Source organism: Oryx dammah, unplaced genomic scaffold (genome assembly GCF_014754425.2).
Source record: "Oryx dammah isolate SB20612 unplaced genomic scaffold, SCBI_Odam_1.1 HiC_scaffold_21, whole genome shotgun sequence".
Lineage (NCBI taxonomy): Eukaryota > Metazoa > Chordata > Mammalia > Artiodactyla > Bovidae > Oryx > Oryx dammah.
In genome coordinates this window covers 53,355,469-53,370,398 of record NW_024070205.1, presented here as the reverse complement: position 1 = coordinate 53,370,398, position 14,930 = coordinate 53,355,469, and the positions used below count along the sequence as shown (strand labels likewise).

At 50.2% G+C, this 14,930-nt stretch overlaps 1 protein-coding gene across 1 annotated transcript in view; it reads left to right on the top strand.

Moving 5' to 3' along the window:
• Window positions 1–13,717, top strand: part of CAPN2 (calpain 2) — a 56,687-nt gene extending 42,970 nt beyond the window's left edge. Inside the window, exons 13-21 of the mRNA XM_040263693.1 lie at window positions 1,577–1,613; window positions 2,520–2,585; window positions 4,066–4,123; window positions 7,073–7,137; window positions 8,092–8,160; window positions 8,648–8,726; window positions 10,566–10,682; window positions 10,942–11,000; window positions 12,745–13,717. Of these exons, the coding sequence (XP_040119627.1) occupies window positions 1,577–1,613; window positions 2,520–2,585; window positions 4,066–4,123; window positions 7,073–7,137; window positions 8,092–8,160; window positions 8,648–8,726; window positions 10,566–10,682; window positions 10,942–11,000; window positions 12,745–12,768 (574 nt within the window). The 3' untranslated portion in view covers window positions 12,769–13,717. The remainder of the gene's footprint in view (window positions 1–1,576; window positions 1,614–2,519; window positions 2,586–4,065; window positions 4,124–7,072; window positions 7,138–8,091; window positions 8,161–8,647; window positions 8,727–10,565; window positions 10,683–10,941; window positions 11,001–12,744) is intronic.
• Window positions 13,718–14,930: the final 1,213 nt, after the last annotated feature.

Below are 14,930 nucleotides of genomic sequence, written 5' to 3'. Positions count from 1 at the left end.
TAGAAAGGGGTGGTGGCAGAGCCAGTCGCAGAGCCTAACTTTATAGCCATGTCTCCGAATGTCCACCAGCTGGGGCAGTGCTGGTGGGACCCTAGTGTTCCCAGTCCACCGGCCTGGCAGAGCCGAGGGTGTGAGTAAGTCTCCCCGCGGCAGTCGCTAGGTCTCGAGGCGCTCCCCCTCCTCACTGGAGCCTAGCTGTCCAGGACCCTTTATCGCCGACACCGCTCTCGGTACAGCCTCAATTCTAGTGGCGTCTGCGGCTCCGGCTGCTGCCCACCTGTGTCTGTTCAGCTCGGCCCTTGACTGCATGCGATGTAATCAGCCTGGGGTAACTGAAGCAGATGGAGATTACTGGAAGGCCGTGGAACTCTCTAGAACCAACAGGAGGCTGGACAACGGGATAGAAAAGTGCAGGAACCTCAGATGCTCCCGAGGGCCAGGGTGTGGAAAGCAAGGGGGCATGGTGGCTGCCGTGTCCCCTCTGACCTTGAGTCATGTGCTCAAGGTCAAGATACTCAGCAGAGTGTCTCTGTCGGATGGGCTCTAGAAGCTGCCTAGAAGGGGAGGGCAGCGGGCAGGAGGGCCACGGATGATGGCCAGGGCTCCAAGACAGTGCACGGCAGAGAAGGAGTTCCCCTTGAGAAAACCGGGGTGCTGTTAAAGTGAGGGAAAGTGTCAGAGCTTCGAACAGGTAACATCACTGCCACGGCTGTAGGGTGGGGCCTTGCACTCAGCTCCTAGGATCCTCGGAGCTGGCCTGGTATTTAGCCTGTGGTCCCCACTGACAAGGAAATGGGGACGTGACCCAGTGCATTGGAATGACACGGTCCTGTGTCAACCTCAGTCCCCTCCCGGGGAAACCTCAACCACCCCCCCAACAACTCTGCCATCTCTTGGGAGCTCCCTCCCCCACGGGGACACCCCATCCCTCAAAGGTGTCCACCTTCTTCTTGTCCCAGGATATTAATCCTGATTCCAACTGTCAGCACCAAGAAGTCCTGGCGTGCTTCCTTCTGTGAGGCATCAGCACTGTAGATGGGACTCTTGGTGGTCTAGTTTGAGATCCCGGGGGCTGGAGGAAGACCCTCCTGGGCTTAACTTCCCTCGTAGAGCAGAAGGACCCAGCCCTGCACACAGGCGTGGGATAAACCAGCCAGTGCCCGAGCTTCATTTGAAATCTCCCCCAGGCCTCCCCGGCTGCCTGCCTCCTCCCGCCCTAGGCAGCAGGGTATGCTGATTCTCGGGGTGTTCATGAGGGCAAAGAGTGTTTCCAAGGGAACCTAAAAGCTGTTCTCCAGGCCAGAGCACCACCGCCATAGTACATGGGAAGCCTGTGTTCTTTGATGAAGACCAAAAACTAGGGACCGAAAACATTCTGACGCTCCAAGTTTTTTTGGTGATGACACTTTTTTGAGATCGTTTCTGCTGAAATTACGGGATGTGTTGTCACAGAAACTTGGAATGCAGAGAAATCCTCTGTGCCCACCCCATGCTGGGTGTAATAGCCCAGTTCCATTTTAGCAGGGATTTCTGCCCGCTTCCTCTGCAGTAACACACGCCTTCCTTCTGCTTCTAGAGTTGTCGACGATGAAATCGAGGCCAACCTTGAGGAGGTACCGTAACTGTTTGAATTCCATGCCTCTGTCCCACACAGCCTAAGAGGAGCGGAGCAGAAAATAACCCCAGGGGTTTCGGAGGCCCCTGGAACTTCAGGAGCACAGCTTGGAACTGGGGTGCAGCCCTGGCCTGGGAGTCTGAGGGCGCCTCCTGCACTGGTTCTGGCTGCCACGTGGGGCCTGGGCGGTGCCCTGGGCATAGCCGACAGGCATGTGTGCCACAGAAGATGGGACCCCCCAGCTGCTCTGAGCAGTGGGCGGTCTTGTCACTCCCCTTCCTGGACATCAGTTTTCTCATTGATGAAACAAAAGCGCTGCACAAGATTTCTCAGGTTCCTGAGAGTCCCCAGAGTTGTGATTCGGGGTAAGTCCTGAGGGCTTTAAGGGCTACTGCTCAGGCCTTTCAGACTTGGCCCAGGTGGAGGAAGGAGCACTCTTCGGCTGTCCTGATGCCCGCCGTGGCTCGATGATTCTGTTACTCTCAGCTGCTGAGGCTCCGTACTCATCACAGTGAGGGACAGAACGATTTCTAACAGCCTCATATCTGTGCTCTCGACATGGTCAGTGTCCTTCCAGAACTTGCCAACTAGTCTTTATGTTTCTGAGCGCTTGTTAATTAGATCATAAAAGTCCACTTTAGTGGAATGTCAGAGAAGATGTCTGTGAGAATGAGTGTAACTCCCTCTCACATAGTATATATATATTTCCTCTTGTGGGTTTTAACTGGAAAAAAATCTTTTATTAATTCCTCACCTGTCCTTAATCTTGATCTCAGTAACCTTAGAATTCAGGCGCAAGAGAGGGAGAGAGGGTTCCTGAGTGGGGAGGGGAGGCTACCCTGGAAGGGAGAGTAGACATCTGCTGGTCACCCTTTCTCACTCCTGGGCCTCCCTCGCCTTCCAGATTGACATCAGTGAGGACGACATCGATGATGGATTCAGGAGACTGTTTGCCCAGCTGGCCGGAGAGGTGAGTGGTCCCCAGGTCCCTGTTATGTGCCCTGCTTTGATGCCAAAGAAGAGACAGTCTTTGTCCTCAAGGAGACTTCCATTTAAGCGGGGAGCAGAAACAAAAAACAAACAGAACAAAAGCAAAGAGGAGTTGCAAACATAACTGAGGTTTCCGCTGAGATTCCTTGCTAAGGCCTCCCTAGAATTTTTGCGCATCAGGGGCTTCCGCTGTCTGGTCAGCTCTCGATGAGATCCTCCTACCTGAGGACTCCAGGCCTCTCCTGTGGCTGTGTCGTTTGCTCTCTGCTACTGTGACCGAGGTGTGGAACTTGGCCCCTTCTCCTTGATTCCCACAAAAACATTTGGGGAGATGGAGGGTCTTTAATCTCAAGGATGTAAGCAACAGAGTACCAGACTTCCCTGTTCTTTAAAAAGAAATCTCTCAGCCACTTGGGCTTCAGTCCACTACAAAGTTAGTGGGCCTCCTATTCCAACAACTTCAAAGAATGTCATTCTTCTCCATATATGGAGGATGCTAGCTCTTGCCAGTGTCCACCGTTGACTCACCTAGGCCTCCTCATAGAAGAGCTGAAGTGGGCACCACCTGCTCCTGCATGCCTCCTGGTTTCTAATGGAAGGAGCACCACAGAGATCCATTTCTCCACTAATTGAATCATACACACCGACATACACACATGCTAATTGAATCATTCGCACCGACATACACACCAACATACACACACCCCCCACGAAGGCACAGTGTCAACCTTGGTCTCAAATAATAGGGCTTGTCCCCCAGTCACACAATATGTATACTTGAACAGAGGCACCCACACCACTGCTGAGGGGCTCTGGCATCAGAGGCCACAGAGAAAGTGCTGGGCCAGTTCTTGGAGACAGCTGGTTCCAACTAACGCCACAGGAAGCCAGGTCTGGGTTTTAAAGGGAGGGGAAGGCATGCTGTGTGAGAGGCATAGTGTAAAGAACTGAGCCTGAAGACCACAAACATGGATAGAGTGGAGGATTTATTATTTACCTTCTCTACAGCAAGGCAATGGTGAATGAACTCTGCCTGTTTTAATGTTGCACAGTGAAACACTAACTACAATTCGGGCTGCGGCTGTGCTACTCATAGTGCCATATGGGGGCGGCAGCATCATCTCCTGGGGGCTTGTTAGAAATGCACATGCGGGACCTCCCTGGTGGTCCAGTGGTTCAGACTGCAGCGGAGCACTGGTTCGATCCCTGGTTGGGGAACTAAGATCCCTCATGCCACACAGCAAGGCCAAAAAATAAATAAATGAGTAAAGAAAAAATTAAGTGCTTTAGAAATAAAGTAAGACATTAGCATCTTTAAAAAAACAGAAATGTGCACGCATAGACCCCAGATCTAACACGCCTTGCAGGGCTCCGCTGGACACCGGTTACACACCTGCTCCTCTGTGCTACATGCATCCCAAGGGAGCCAGTAATGACAGTCTGGTTGTGTGTTTCCACAGGATGCAGAGATTTCTGCCTTTGAGTTGCAGACAATCCTGAGACGAGTGCTAGCAAAGCGTGAGTATCCCCTCCTTGCAAATCCCTCATCCTGCTCTTTCTGCAGTATGAGGGGACACGGGGACCCTTCCCTTTCCCATCTCAGCTACTGTGATGGCTGAACCATCATTCCCAGTCCTGCTCAAATACTGCCACCACCAACAAAGAACTGGATGAAGGAGGTGCTACTCAATGTGATTTAAAAAAAAAAAGGGAAAGGGCAAAGGTAGTACTTCCCTGGTGATCCAGTGGTTAAGATGCCTCACTCCCAGTGCAGTGGGCATGCGTTCCCATCCCTGGTCAGGGAACTAAAATCCCACATGCCACGTGGCTTGGCCTAAAAAGGCAAATGTTTCTGGAGTCTGGAGGTCAAAAGTCATATCCAGGTTTCCGTGACTTACTAGCTCTGCGGTCTAAACGAAATTAGGTAACCTCCCTGACTCTTGTTTCTTTATCTGCAAAATAGGCACATGTTTGTTCATCTCTTCAGAGTGACTGAGATGACATGTAGGAATTGCGTAGCACCAAGTCTGGGCTCTGTAAATGGTGGCTGTTACCATGATTAATTGGTAAGAAAGAGTGAGTCAGTCCAGACGAAGGGAGCCCAAAAGCACTCCCCATGGCTGGACTCCCAGCTGTGTTCAGTGGGGAACGACTGACGGAGCGGCACTAGCTCACTGATTAGGCAAGATGGAAAAACGCAAGATCTCTCTTTCACTCAAACTGAGGGGGTGGCATTAAAAAGGCTCATCTCCCAAATGTGTGTCTAACTGCGCCTGGTCGGGCCAGTTCTTACTGGGAGAAACATCACTTACTTCACTTGACCCAGTGGGCCAGGCAAGTGGCTTCAAGGCTGCCCAAATGGCTGCTTTCAGCCTGGGCTGACGGGCTTCCACAAAGAGTGGGCAGAAGCAGGTGGAAGCTTGAGAAGGAACTAGAGAGCCACGGTCCTCACATACCCTTTCAGGTTTAACTGCTTCTTAGGCAAAAACTAGGGGTTCCCAGATGACTCTAGTGGTAGAGAACCCACATGCTTATGCAGGAGACACAAGAGACACCGGTTTGATGCAGGGCAACCCACTCCAGTATTCTTGCCTGGAGAATCCCATAGACAGAGGAGCCTGGCAGGTCCCAGTCCATAGGGTCACACAGAGTCGGACACGAGTTAGCACACGTGCGAGCGAAAACTAACAAGGGGTGGATAGTCCACCTCCCCAGTGTTGATCACCACTGCAGAGGTTAGCGAGAAGGTGTACACGCGTGTGCGCACACTCACACACACATATGCACATAGAGGCACCTCCCCCTCAAGTTATCCCGAGAACTATGCTGCTTTGATCAGACAGCAGCAGTCCACTGAGCAGGGTCTGTAGAGTATCAGGAGTTCTCAGACCAAATCAGAAACAAGTGAGTACATTGTCAGATCTGAGTGTCAGTCTGGGGATTGTCTCCAGAAGCCCCGGGGACTGTACTCGGGCTCAATCCCAAGAGATGAAAATCCTCCTCTGGAAGCCAAAGAAGGTTCTAGGCCAGCAGGGTCTTCCATCACAGTGGATGCAAACAACACACCCTTCATGGGAACCATCTGTGGCCTTGGAACAAATGGCTGCTTTTGAGCCTCTGTGATTTGAGGAGCTGCAGTTAGGGGGTTGATTGGCCAGAAAGGCTGGACCAGGGCAGGGCTTCCCCAAGACTCATCCCAGTCCTAGGCCCTCCTCCTCTGATCTGGGGGTGACGAGAAGATGGTGTTTACCCTCAAGGCCGCCAGGCACAAGTGAGGTCACAGGCTCTTCAGCTGTGTGGCCGTCATGAGCCCAGAGACACTGAGCCTCATTGTTTCTGCACAGATGTGGGGGTGGGGGGTATGGCCAGCTCGGATTCAGCTGCTCTTTGTTGGGGGCACAGCAGTGGCCTCCCCTGCACCTCAGAGCGTGGTACCTACCCCCAAGCAATGCCTGGTGACTCCTCCTTCTGCCCAAGGGCCCCATGCACAGTCTGATGCCTACACGGAGAAGGGGTGAGTGCCCAGAAGGGCAGCTTTGAGACAGATTAGGTCCTAACCTTTCATGGCAAAAGGGGTGGGCTCCCCTGAAGGCTGTGGGAAGACTCATGTCTGTGACGAGATGCTCACTCCACCTACTGACCACCAACTACGCGGGACTCACCTTGCAAGTGAGTCACCGAAGAGAACACAGGCTCCAGCCCTCAATTCCCACCCAGCTGGGGACACACAGGACCCCTGAATGCCTACAGAGAGATAGTTAAGTAAACATCTTCCTCTTCAGGACCCAGCCTAGAATGAACACATGGGGCTTCCGATCTGTCCACAGGTGGCTTTGCACTTAAGACCCAGACCCTTATCATCCTGTTATTTATTTAAAAAACACTTGGCCTACCTTGGCAGTCCTATGGTTAAGACTCCACTTTCCAATGCAGGGGGCAAGGTTTCAACCCCTGGTTGGGGAACTAAGATACCACATGCCATGCGTCACAGTCAAAAAAAAACTTTAACAAATAAAATTTTTTAGAAAGCTCTTATTGAAATCCTGAGTGCCCCATGGCTAATATACAGAGAAGTCAAAAAAAGGTTACACATCTCTGCACTGTCCCAGTATCGTGGCCATCAGCCTTATGTGGCTATTTAAAAAACTTAAGTGGCTCCTCTGGTGGCTCAGCAGTAAAGAATCCGCCTGCAACGCTGGAGACACTGGGTTCAGTCCGTGGGTGGGGAAGATCCCCTGGGGGAGGAAATGGCAACCCGCTCCAGTATTCTTGCTGGGAAAATCCCATGGACACAGGAACCTGGTGGGCTGTAGTCCACGGGGTCACAAGGAGTCCGAAGTGACAAGGACTTAGCACACACAAGTGGATCCCATGTCAGGGGTGCAGATACAGGGCTTCCCTGTCCTCCTGGAAGGTCATGTTGAACTGCTCACAAGACGCTCCTCTCACACGTCTTTCGTCTCCTAGGCCAAGATATCAAGTCCGACGGCTTCAGCATTGAGACCTGCAAGATCATGGTGGACATGCTCGACGTATCCTCTAACAGTCCCTGAGGACAGAGGCTGGGCAGTATGAAACTGCATCTGGGAAGGTTCAAACACACGCTTCCTTCCCCTCACAGCAGCCAGCTGTCCCCGCCGGCTGAGGCACAGGACTCTTGTCAGCACTGACCTCGCTCGCTGGGGAAATTCAGGAAACTTCAAATGAGGGAATGCGAGATGCCACATTCACTCCAGCCCTCTCCCCTCGCACCACCCCCACCACAGGCTGAGTGGTTCCTGGGCTCTTGCAAAAAGTGCCCAACAGCACACCCACCGTCACTGCCCAGGGCAGTTTGGACTTGTTACCTCTGGGGAAACAGTCCCTAAAACATGGTATTTCTGATGTGAATGCTTCCCCAGGCATGGCTTTCTTTCCTGATTCCTAAGATCGCCCCCACTCCCCAACAAGAGCACAGTCCTTCGTCTTTGCTCTAGCCCCTTCCTAGGCCACCACCTGGCCCTGAGGCCAACTCCTCACCCATCCAGTGTCCTTCCTGCTTCCTGGGAGGTGCTGGGCAGGAGTGGCCTGGATGGTCCAAGCTGCTGTGAAGCTTCATTTGGTGGGCCCTTGGCACCTGCTGTGAGCTCCCCTCACAAAAGTCCTCTTAGAAATAACAATTCTCCCCAAATGGGCAAGGGCCGGGCCATTAAAAGCCGCCTGAAGCCGCTGCTCATCATCCGATGGTTCACTGCCAGCAGGGCCTGGGGCCTTCAGCAGGTCACCCCCAGACCAGTCAGCATGCAGTCAGGGGGCTGCAGGTCTCTACTGGGCCCGTCCACCAGCCCTTAGAGGGAGGTCTAGCCAGTGTGAAGAGTGGAAAAGGGCCTCCTGTGAGAGCTCCTCATGGATGACTGGGGTTACCAGACTCCCTAGGGGAGAGGATAGACGAGGTGACTCAGCCTGGGTGGCCCCAGACTCTGGGAGCTTTCCTTAACTGAAGGCAGTCGGATGGGAGTGGCAAACTGGGTCTGAAGGAGTTCTACATTCTCTGGACGAAGATTCAGAAATACCAAGTGAGAGCCCATGAGGGCCGGGCGGCAGGGATGGTGGGTCTGTGTCGGGATGTGGAGGAACAGCTCCAAGGGGAGGGGATTGTACCTGTGATGGAGCTCAGAATGGGTGCAAACAGGTCGGGGCAAATTAAGTGGCATACTTCCTGCCTTATGGACTGGAAACGGGGTCATCTAAAAGCCACCATCAAACGTCCTGAAAAGGTTTGTGTAACTGTAATCCCTTGTAGTTTGGGTTTCTGACAGCTCAAGTGCAAAGATTACAGAAGATAGTAACAGGACTCATGGAGTTGACTAGGTGATTTGATGGGCTTACTTATAATCCAGCTCACACAAAGAGGCAAAATACTATTTAAGGCTGAAACGTGGATGATTTTTCCAAGGCCAAAGTAGAGGCACAGAGCTGGAAACACCCCAGCACCACTTAGCACACAGCACAGAGGTAACTTGCTGCCTTTCAGGTCATGAATTTCTGTTTTGCCTGTTCCAGAAAATTTACCGGGAAATCGATGTGGACCGGTCTGGAACCATGAACTCCTATGAGATGCGGAAAGCGTTAGAAGCAGCAGGTAATACTTCTTCACTGTATTTTCTTTATCTGTAGAACATCCGAAAACTTAGACTACATGATACAAAGCTTGGTAAACTATGAAATAAAGTAGGCACTGGTTCAATACAAACACATCCTTTTTGTTCACCTTTTAAAAACGAACTGGTAAAATGAAACGGAGTCCAGGATGTGTCTGCTCTCGCAGGGTTCTTGAATCCCATTTCCCTCTGAGGGCCCTGGTGGGTTGCAGGCAAAGTCGGTTCTCAACAGAGCCACCTCTCCCACTCCGCACTCCCCACTCTGTTCAGGTGCAGAGCTGGTTCAGCAGGAGTGGGGTGTCCAGCTCCACCCTTGAGTGAGGCCCTAACAGAATGTGATGTCCATAAAAAAGGACACGCGCTGTGGGAGACCTGCAGAGTGGGAGACTGGTGTGGGGACAGATAGGACAGCATGGAGTTGTTCATTTGATGGGATAATGCTGCAGCAGAGACCCCCAAGTAAGTGGTTTAAACAACATACGCCGTTCTCTCACGTAGCAATTCAAGCTCAAACCGTCCAAGGCCAGGACAGTGTCAGGGACCCAGGTTCCCTCTGTCATACTGTGTCACCAGCCTGCAGAGCATTGCCTGTATCTGCAGGACCAGGACAGCTTGCCAAAACCACAGGCTAGCAACAGGCTGACAGAAGAAGGGAAAGACAGTCTCCTTGTCTTCATATATATATGGGCTTCCCTGGTAGCTCAGCTGTTAAAGAATCCATCTGCAATGCAGGAGACCCCAGTTCGATTCCTGGGTGGGGAAGATCCCCCGGAGAAGGGATAGGCTACCCACTCCAATATTCATGGGCTTCCCTGAATAAGTAAAGAATCCACCTGCAATGCTGGAGACCTGGGTTCAATACCTAGGTTGGGAAGATCTGCTGGAAGAGAGCATGGCAACCCACTCCAATAATCTTGCCCGGAAAATCCCCATGAACAGAGGAGCCTAGCAAGCTACAGTCCATAGGGTTGCAAAGAGTTGGACATGGCTGAGCAAGTAAGTGCACGCACACACACGCATATAAAGAATTTATTATCTGGCTGCTTGCCATCTTCCTTGGGTTATGTGAGATCTTTCATCATGTTATGTAACCTCAGTAGTTCGTGGTGTGCGGGCTCAGTTGCCGCAAGGCATGTGGGATCTTAGTTCCCCAACCAGGCATGAATGCGTGTCCCCTGCATTGCAAGGTGGATTCTCAACCAGTGGACCACCAGGGAAGTCCCGATCTCCTTGCCTTTAAGGGCATACCTCACTCTGTACACAAATCCCAGCGCCAGGGTTTAGTCACAAGGCCTCAGAGGACTGCAAGGGAAACTGAGAAATGTAGCCCGAATTCTAGGCAGCCATGACCTGTTAAAAATTCTACTACTATGGGAGACCTCCTTGGTGGTCCAGTGATTAAGACTCCACACTCCCAATGCAGGGGGCCCAGGTTCAACCCCTGGTCAGGGAACTAGAGCCCACGTGCCACAACTAAAGAGCCTGTGTGCCCCAACTGAAAGATCCTGCATGTGGCAACGAAGATCCCGTGTGCTGCAGCTAAGACGCAGCACAGCCAAATTAAAAAAAAAAAAATTCGACTACTATGCAAAAAGGGAGAATACATACTGGTTTAGCATGAACAGTTTCTGCCACATCCATCCAGCAACACCAGAGGCACTGGGTTTGCAAAATAAACAGTCTCACAGCAGAGCAGCCAGGGGGACCAAAGCAATGATAACTGTCATCTAAACTGCCCCGCCGGGTCCACAGCCCATGCATAGAGCCCAGGGGTGCAATCGAACATCTTGCCATCAGTTTGCTTATTCATTTAACTTCAGGTTTCAAGATGCCCTGTCAGCTCCACCAAGTGATCGTCGCCCGGTTTGCAGATGACGAGCTCATCATCGATTTTGACAATTTTGTCCGGTGTTTGATTCGACTGGAGACACTATTCAGTAAGTGCCCACTGGGGGAAAAGACCCATTTCAGTTCTCTTGGCAGGAAAGCAGCCTACTTTTCCTCATGGGTGAAACAACCTGAGCCAGAGACGAGTCTGTTCAGCTGAGAATGAAACTCCTTCTTTAATCTGGGGATAGTGGGAAGAAATTATAGCTGTGACATTCGATGAAATGAGCTGCCAGTCCAAGGAAGCGGATAATGTGATCTTTGTTTCAGCTCACTCATTTATGCGACATCCTCTTTTTTCCTCCACAGGGATATTTAAGCAGCTGGACCCCGAGAATACTGGAATGATCCAGCTCGATCTTATCTCTGTAAGTCAGCAGCCTCCCGGCCCCGACTCCTAGGGGAGAAGGGCTGTTACTGGGGCGACAGAGGCCTGGAGTTTTGGGTCTGTCAGCTGCAGGCTGTAAATGGTTATGAGATCCCAAACTGCACTTCTGTTTGGTTGTTCCCAACTACCTATTGATTCTCCAGTCCAAGAAAATATACCTGGTTCCTCCTCCCATGAGCTTTGCCTTGAGAATAGCACAAAGTTAGTATAAGGAGAGGGTGGCTGCAGAATGCCTCTTAGAAAAATGACCTGCTAATTAGCAAGCATAGGAGAAGGTGCTTATGCAAAGAAGTCCTTTGGCTGAAAGTGGGTCTTAGGAAGATCCGTCATTCTTAGTTCTGCTTAAGGACTTTGTGAGCAGATTACTTTTCTCCATTTCCTCTGCCCTTGAAGTAAAACTAACAATAGTGACTAAGCTTGCCATATGTAATAATTGTGTTCATATGGTTTAGAACCCCAGTGACAGCCACCTATAAAATGATCACCAATCCAAATTCAGTTGGTACTCCAGTTCCACAGAAAGCAAAGCACAAAATGTTCTCTTGTCATCCAAAAACAGAAAGTACTCTCACTTCAAAGAAGGAGGTCACTGGGGTTACTTTCATCATCACAGGGCCCCAGCCTGCGTTTCCTCTGTCCGAGGGGCAGCTGAGCTTGGAGCAGCAAGGTCTACCTACAGAGGGTGGGGTGGCATGACCAGTGCTGAGTGGGGATAACCTGATCCCATGGGCCAGAGAGGAGCAGAGTGGCAAGAACAGGGGTTGAGGTCGGGGGATGAGGGACTGGCACTTCTTTCCTTGAATTTAGAACTCTGGAGGAACCCAGCAACTAAATGACTCTTTCAGTGTGCTGTTATGCATTTTAAAGTAACATGAGCCAACTGCAGATACATTTTAGCTGGTTCCAAAGAACTAATTTGCTTGAAACTCATGTGGCCCAGGAAATAACCCTCCCCTGAGACTGCAGTTAAGGTAGAGGCATTCCAGTTGGGGCCTAAACAAGCCACGTGTGCAGTTTGCAACTGTAGTCCCCTTTATCATTCTCAACGGAACTCTTACTCCTCCCCGGCTGCCACTGTTCCCTATGACCAGCCTACTCACACCACCATCCCCATTTCCTCTGAGAAGCATCTTACCCACTGGCTTTCCATCCTTTCTAAGCCTTTCCTTTTACAGGTCCCTGGAGTTCCCTACTCTTTTTGTTTGTTTTTGGCTAAGGCGGTAACAGCAGGAAGATCTCCCCTTTGGTTTGCCGTGATGGTCAACCTTACCTGCAGGCTAGACCTGGGAAGCTTCAAAAAGTCCTGATGTCCAGGCCCATTCCAGACTTAATTTCATTAGAATCTGGTGTAAAGTTCCCAGATTCCTCCAATATAGAACTAAGGTTGGAGACCACTAGTTTAAGGGTTTATCCACACCCCAAGCTAACCTCTGATGTGACACTCTGAGGCAGAGAGGTGGAAATGCTAATTCAAGTGTCCAAGTTTCAGGTTGCATTCCAGTCATCCCTGTAATTCGATTCGTGACCACCTGATTCAAATAACCACTTTTTACTGCCCTATAAAAAGCTAGACTGTAGAAATCAGGTAGAAAAAATGAGTTAGGGCAGTCATATCTTAACCCTTAATCAGCTTTTCTGGTGTAACAATCAATCTTTCAAAATAATCTACACCCTTTGAGTTTAAAAAGGGATCCCTGATTTTTTTTTTCTTCCTTTCCTCACAGTGGCTGTGTTTTTCAGTACTTTGAAGCGATAACCAATCTGCCTGAAGACTTCTTATGAAAGAAAATCAGCTGAGGACTAAGCCTCCACGGAGAAACTTTTTATCTAGATCTTGAAATTATGGGAACATTTACTTAAACTGATGATTAGAGCTGAAAATGATACTGTCGACTTGAGAAAGCAGAACTTTCAGATATCAAAGTAAAAGATTTGCATATAATTATACTAAATGCGAGTCACTTAACCCTTGACAAACTTAGGAAAAAACTTTCCATCTGTATATAGTATACACTTTTTACTTTTACACACTTTCCTATTTAGAGCAATATTAAATCAGGAAAAACTACAGGGAGGTGTTTAACAGCTGAGCTTAATTGAACATTCAGTCAACCTCAAAGGACACAATGTCCTTGCCAGCAATAGTTAAAGCAACTTCAAGTTTAAAAATGCAGCTATGACATCTACCAAACAGCTGTCCAGGGATTCCTTATTGACCTTGAGTAAAATGGAAAAATATGATGCATCACGAAGGCATCTCAAGAGGCCAGGTGAGAAGCACATCTCAGTCACTGGGTTAAGTAAGAGATTTTATATAACATTGATTGGTTAACCAGCATGTCTTAACTCAAGTGCTGGAGCGCATCTGGTCTTAACACACTGAGCTATATGATACCAAAAGGATGCTACTCTGGCTCAGCTGAAGCACTGACCCAAACTGGGCATCTGTCCACAAGCCCACTGTGATGGAAGACAGCACAGCTGTTCGCCGCCCGCCTCAAACCTTCCCGAACTTTCCCACTAGCATCCATGCATGGACTGGGGGAAACGTCTCGTAGAAACCCCCAGGGAAACCACCCGAGCTTGTTTCCTGGCTTTAAATTGGGGAAAATGCTAGTGACATTATACAAATACTGCCTTGTTGCCTTATCTTCTTCCAAGTGTACTGTTCAATAAAGAGTCGCCCAGGCAATCCCACGTGGGTGCTGTTCTTCCTGGAGAGGCGCAGCAGTGAGCACCCCCAGTCACAGCCCATCCCACTCCAGCAAGGTGTGCTCCCTCCCTCCGAAACTGCCTGTATTGGGAGGAGGGGCCTGCTCATCTGCCATTTCGTGGAACTGTAAAACTCTGTAAAAATCCAATTCAGAAGCTCTGATAATTGACCCTAAAGTTAGCTCGAACGTCTGCTGTTTCTTGGTCTCCTGAAGAGGCACCGGCAGTTTCGTGCTGTGCCTGCCACCGAGTGTCCCTTTGGTGGAGGGAGCAAGAGCGATCGGGGAAGGCATGCAGCTAAAGCCCTGGTCAACTGCTGGGGATCCTTGAGGAATGGTGGACGGGAAAGATGACTAGGAAAGAGGTAAACGGCACTCGCTGGCTACTGGCCTGACCTCTTTTGATGACCACCTCTTACTTCCCAAAGTCAAACCCTATGAACACAGTTGCTCAGGCTGGGCCCACCTGAGATAATCTAGGATAATCTCCCTATTGTCAGGTCAGTTGATTCAGTTCAGTCGCTCAGTCGTGTCTGACTCTTTGTGACCCCATGAATCGCAGCACGCCAGGCCTCCCTGTCCATCACCAACCCCCGGAGTTCACTCAGACTCACATCCATCAAGTCAGTGATGCCATCCAGCCATCTCATCCTCTGTCATCCCCAAGTTAAATCTGAAGAATCCTTCTTGGCAGTACCTAGATTAGTGCTTGATTAAATAACCAGGCATCTCAGGCTGCTGTTAAAAAAATACCACAGGCTGTGTATCTTAAACAACATTTATTTCTCATGGTTCTGGAAGCTGGGACATCCAAGACCAAGGTGCCAGCAGATCCATTGTCTAGTGAGAATGGCAGCCTTCTTGGGGTATCCTCACAGAGTATACTGGACTTTTCCTTCTATCAGGACGCTAAGTTCATGCAGCCCCTCCCTCATGTAAACCTAATCACCTCCCAAAGGCCCCACCTCCAAATACTATCACACTGGGGATTAGGGTGTCAACACAAATTTTAGGGGGACACAAATATTCAGTCCACAACACAAAAGGACAAGAATATGGGGGACTGGCGGGGCGTCTGCAGAATTCTGTCCACCACACAGGTCCTCTGACATTTCACCCATGTTTTCTCTATTCACTGTTAGTCTGAAAGGCACAGTATGTTCCACTATTCTGTCTACCACACAGGTCCTCTGACATTT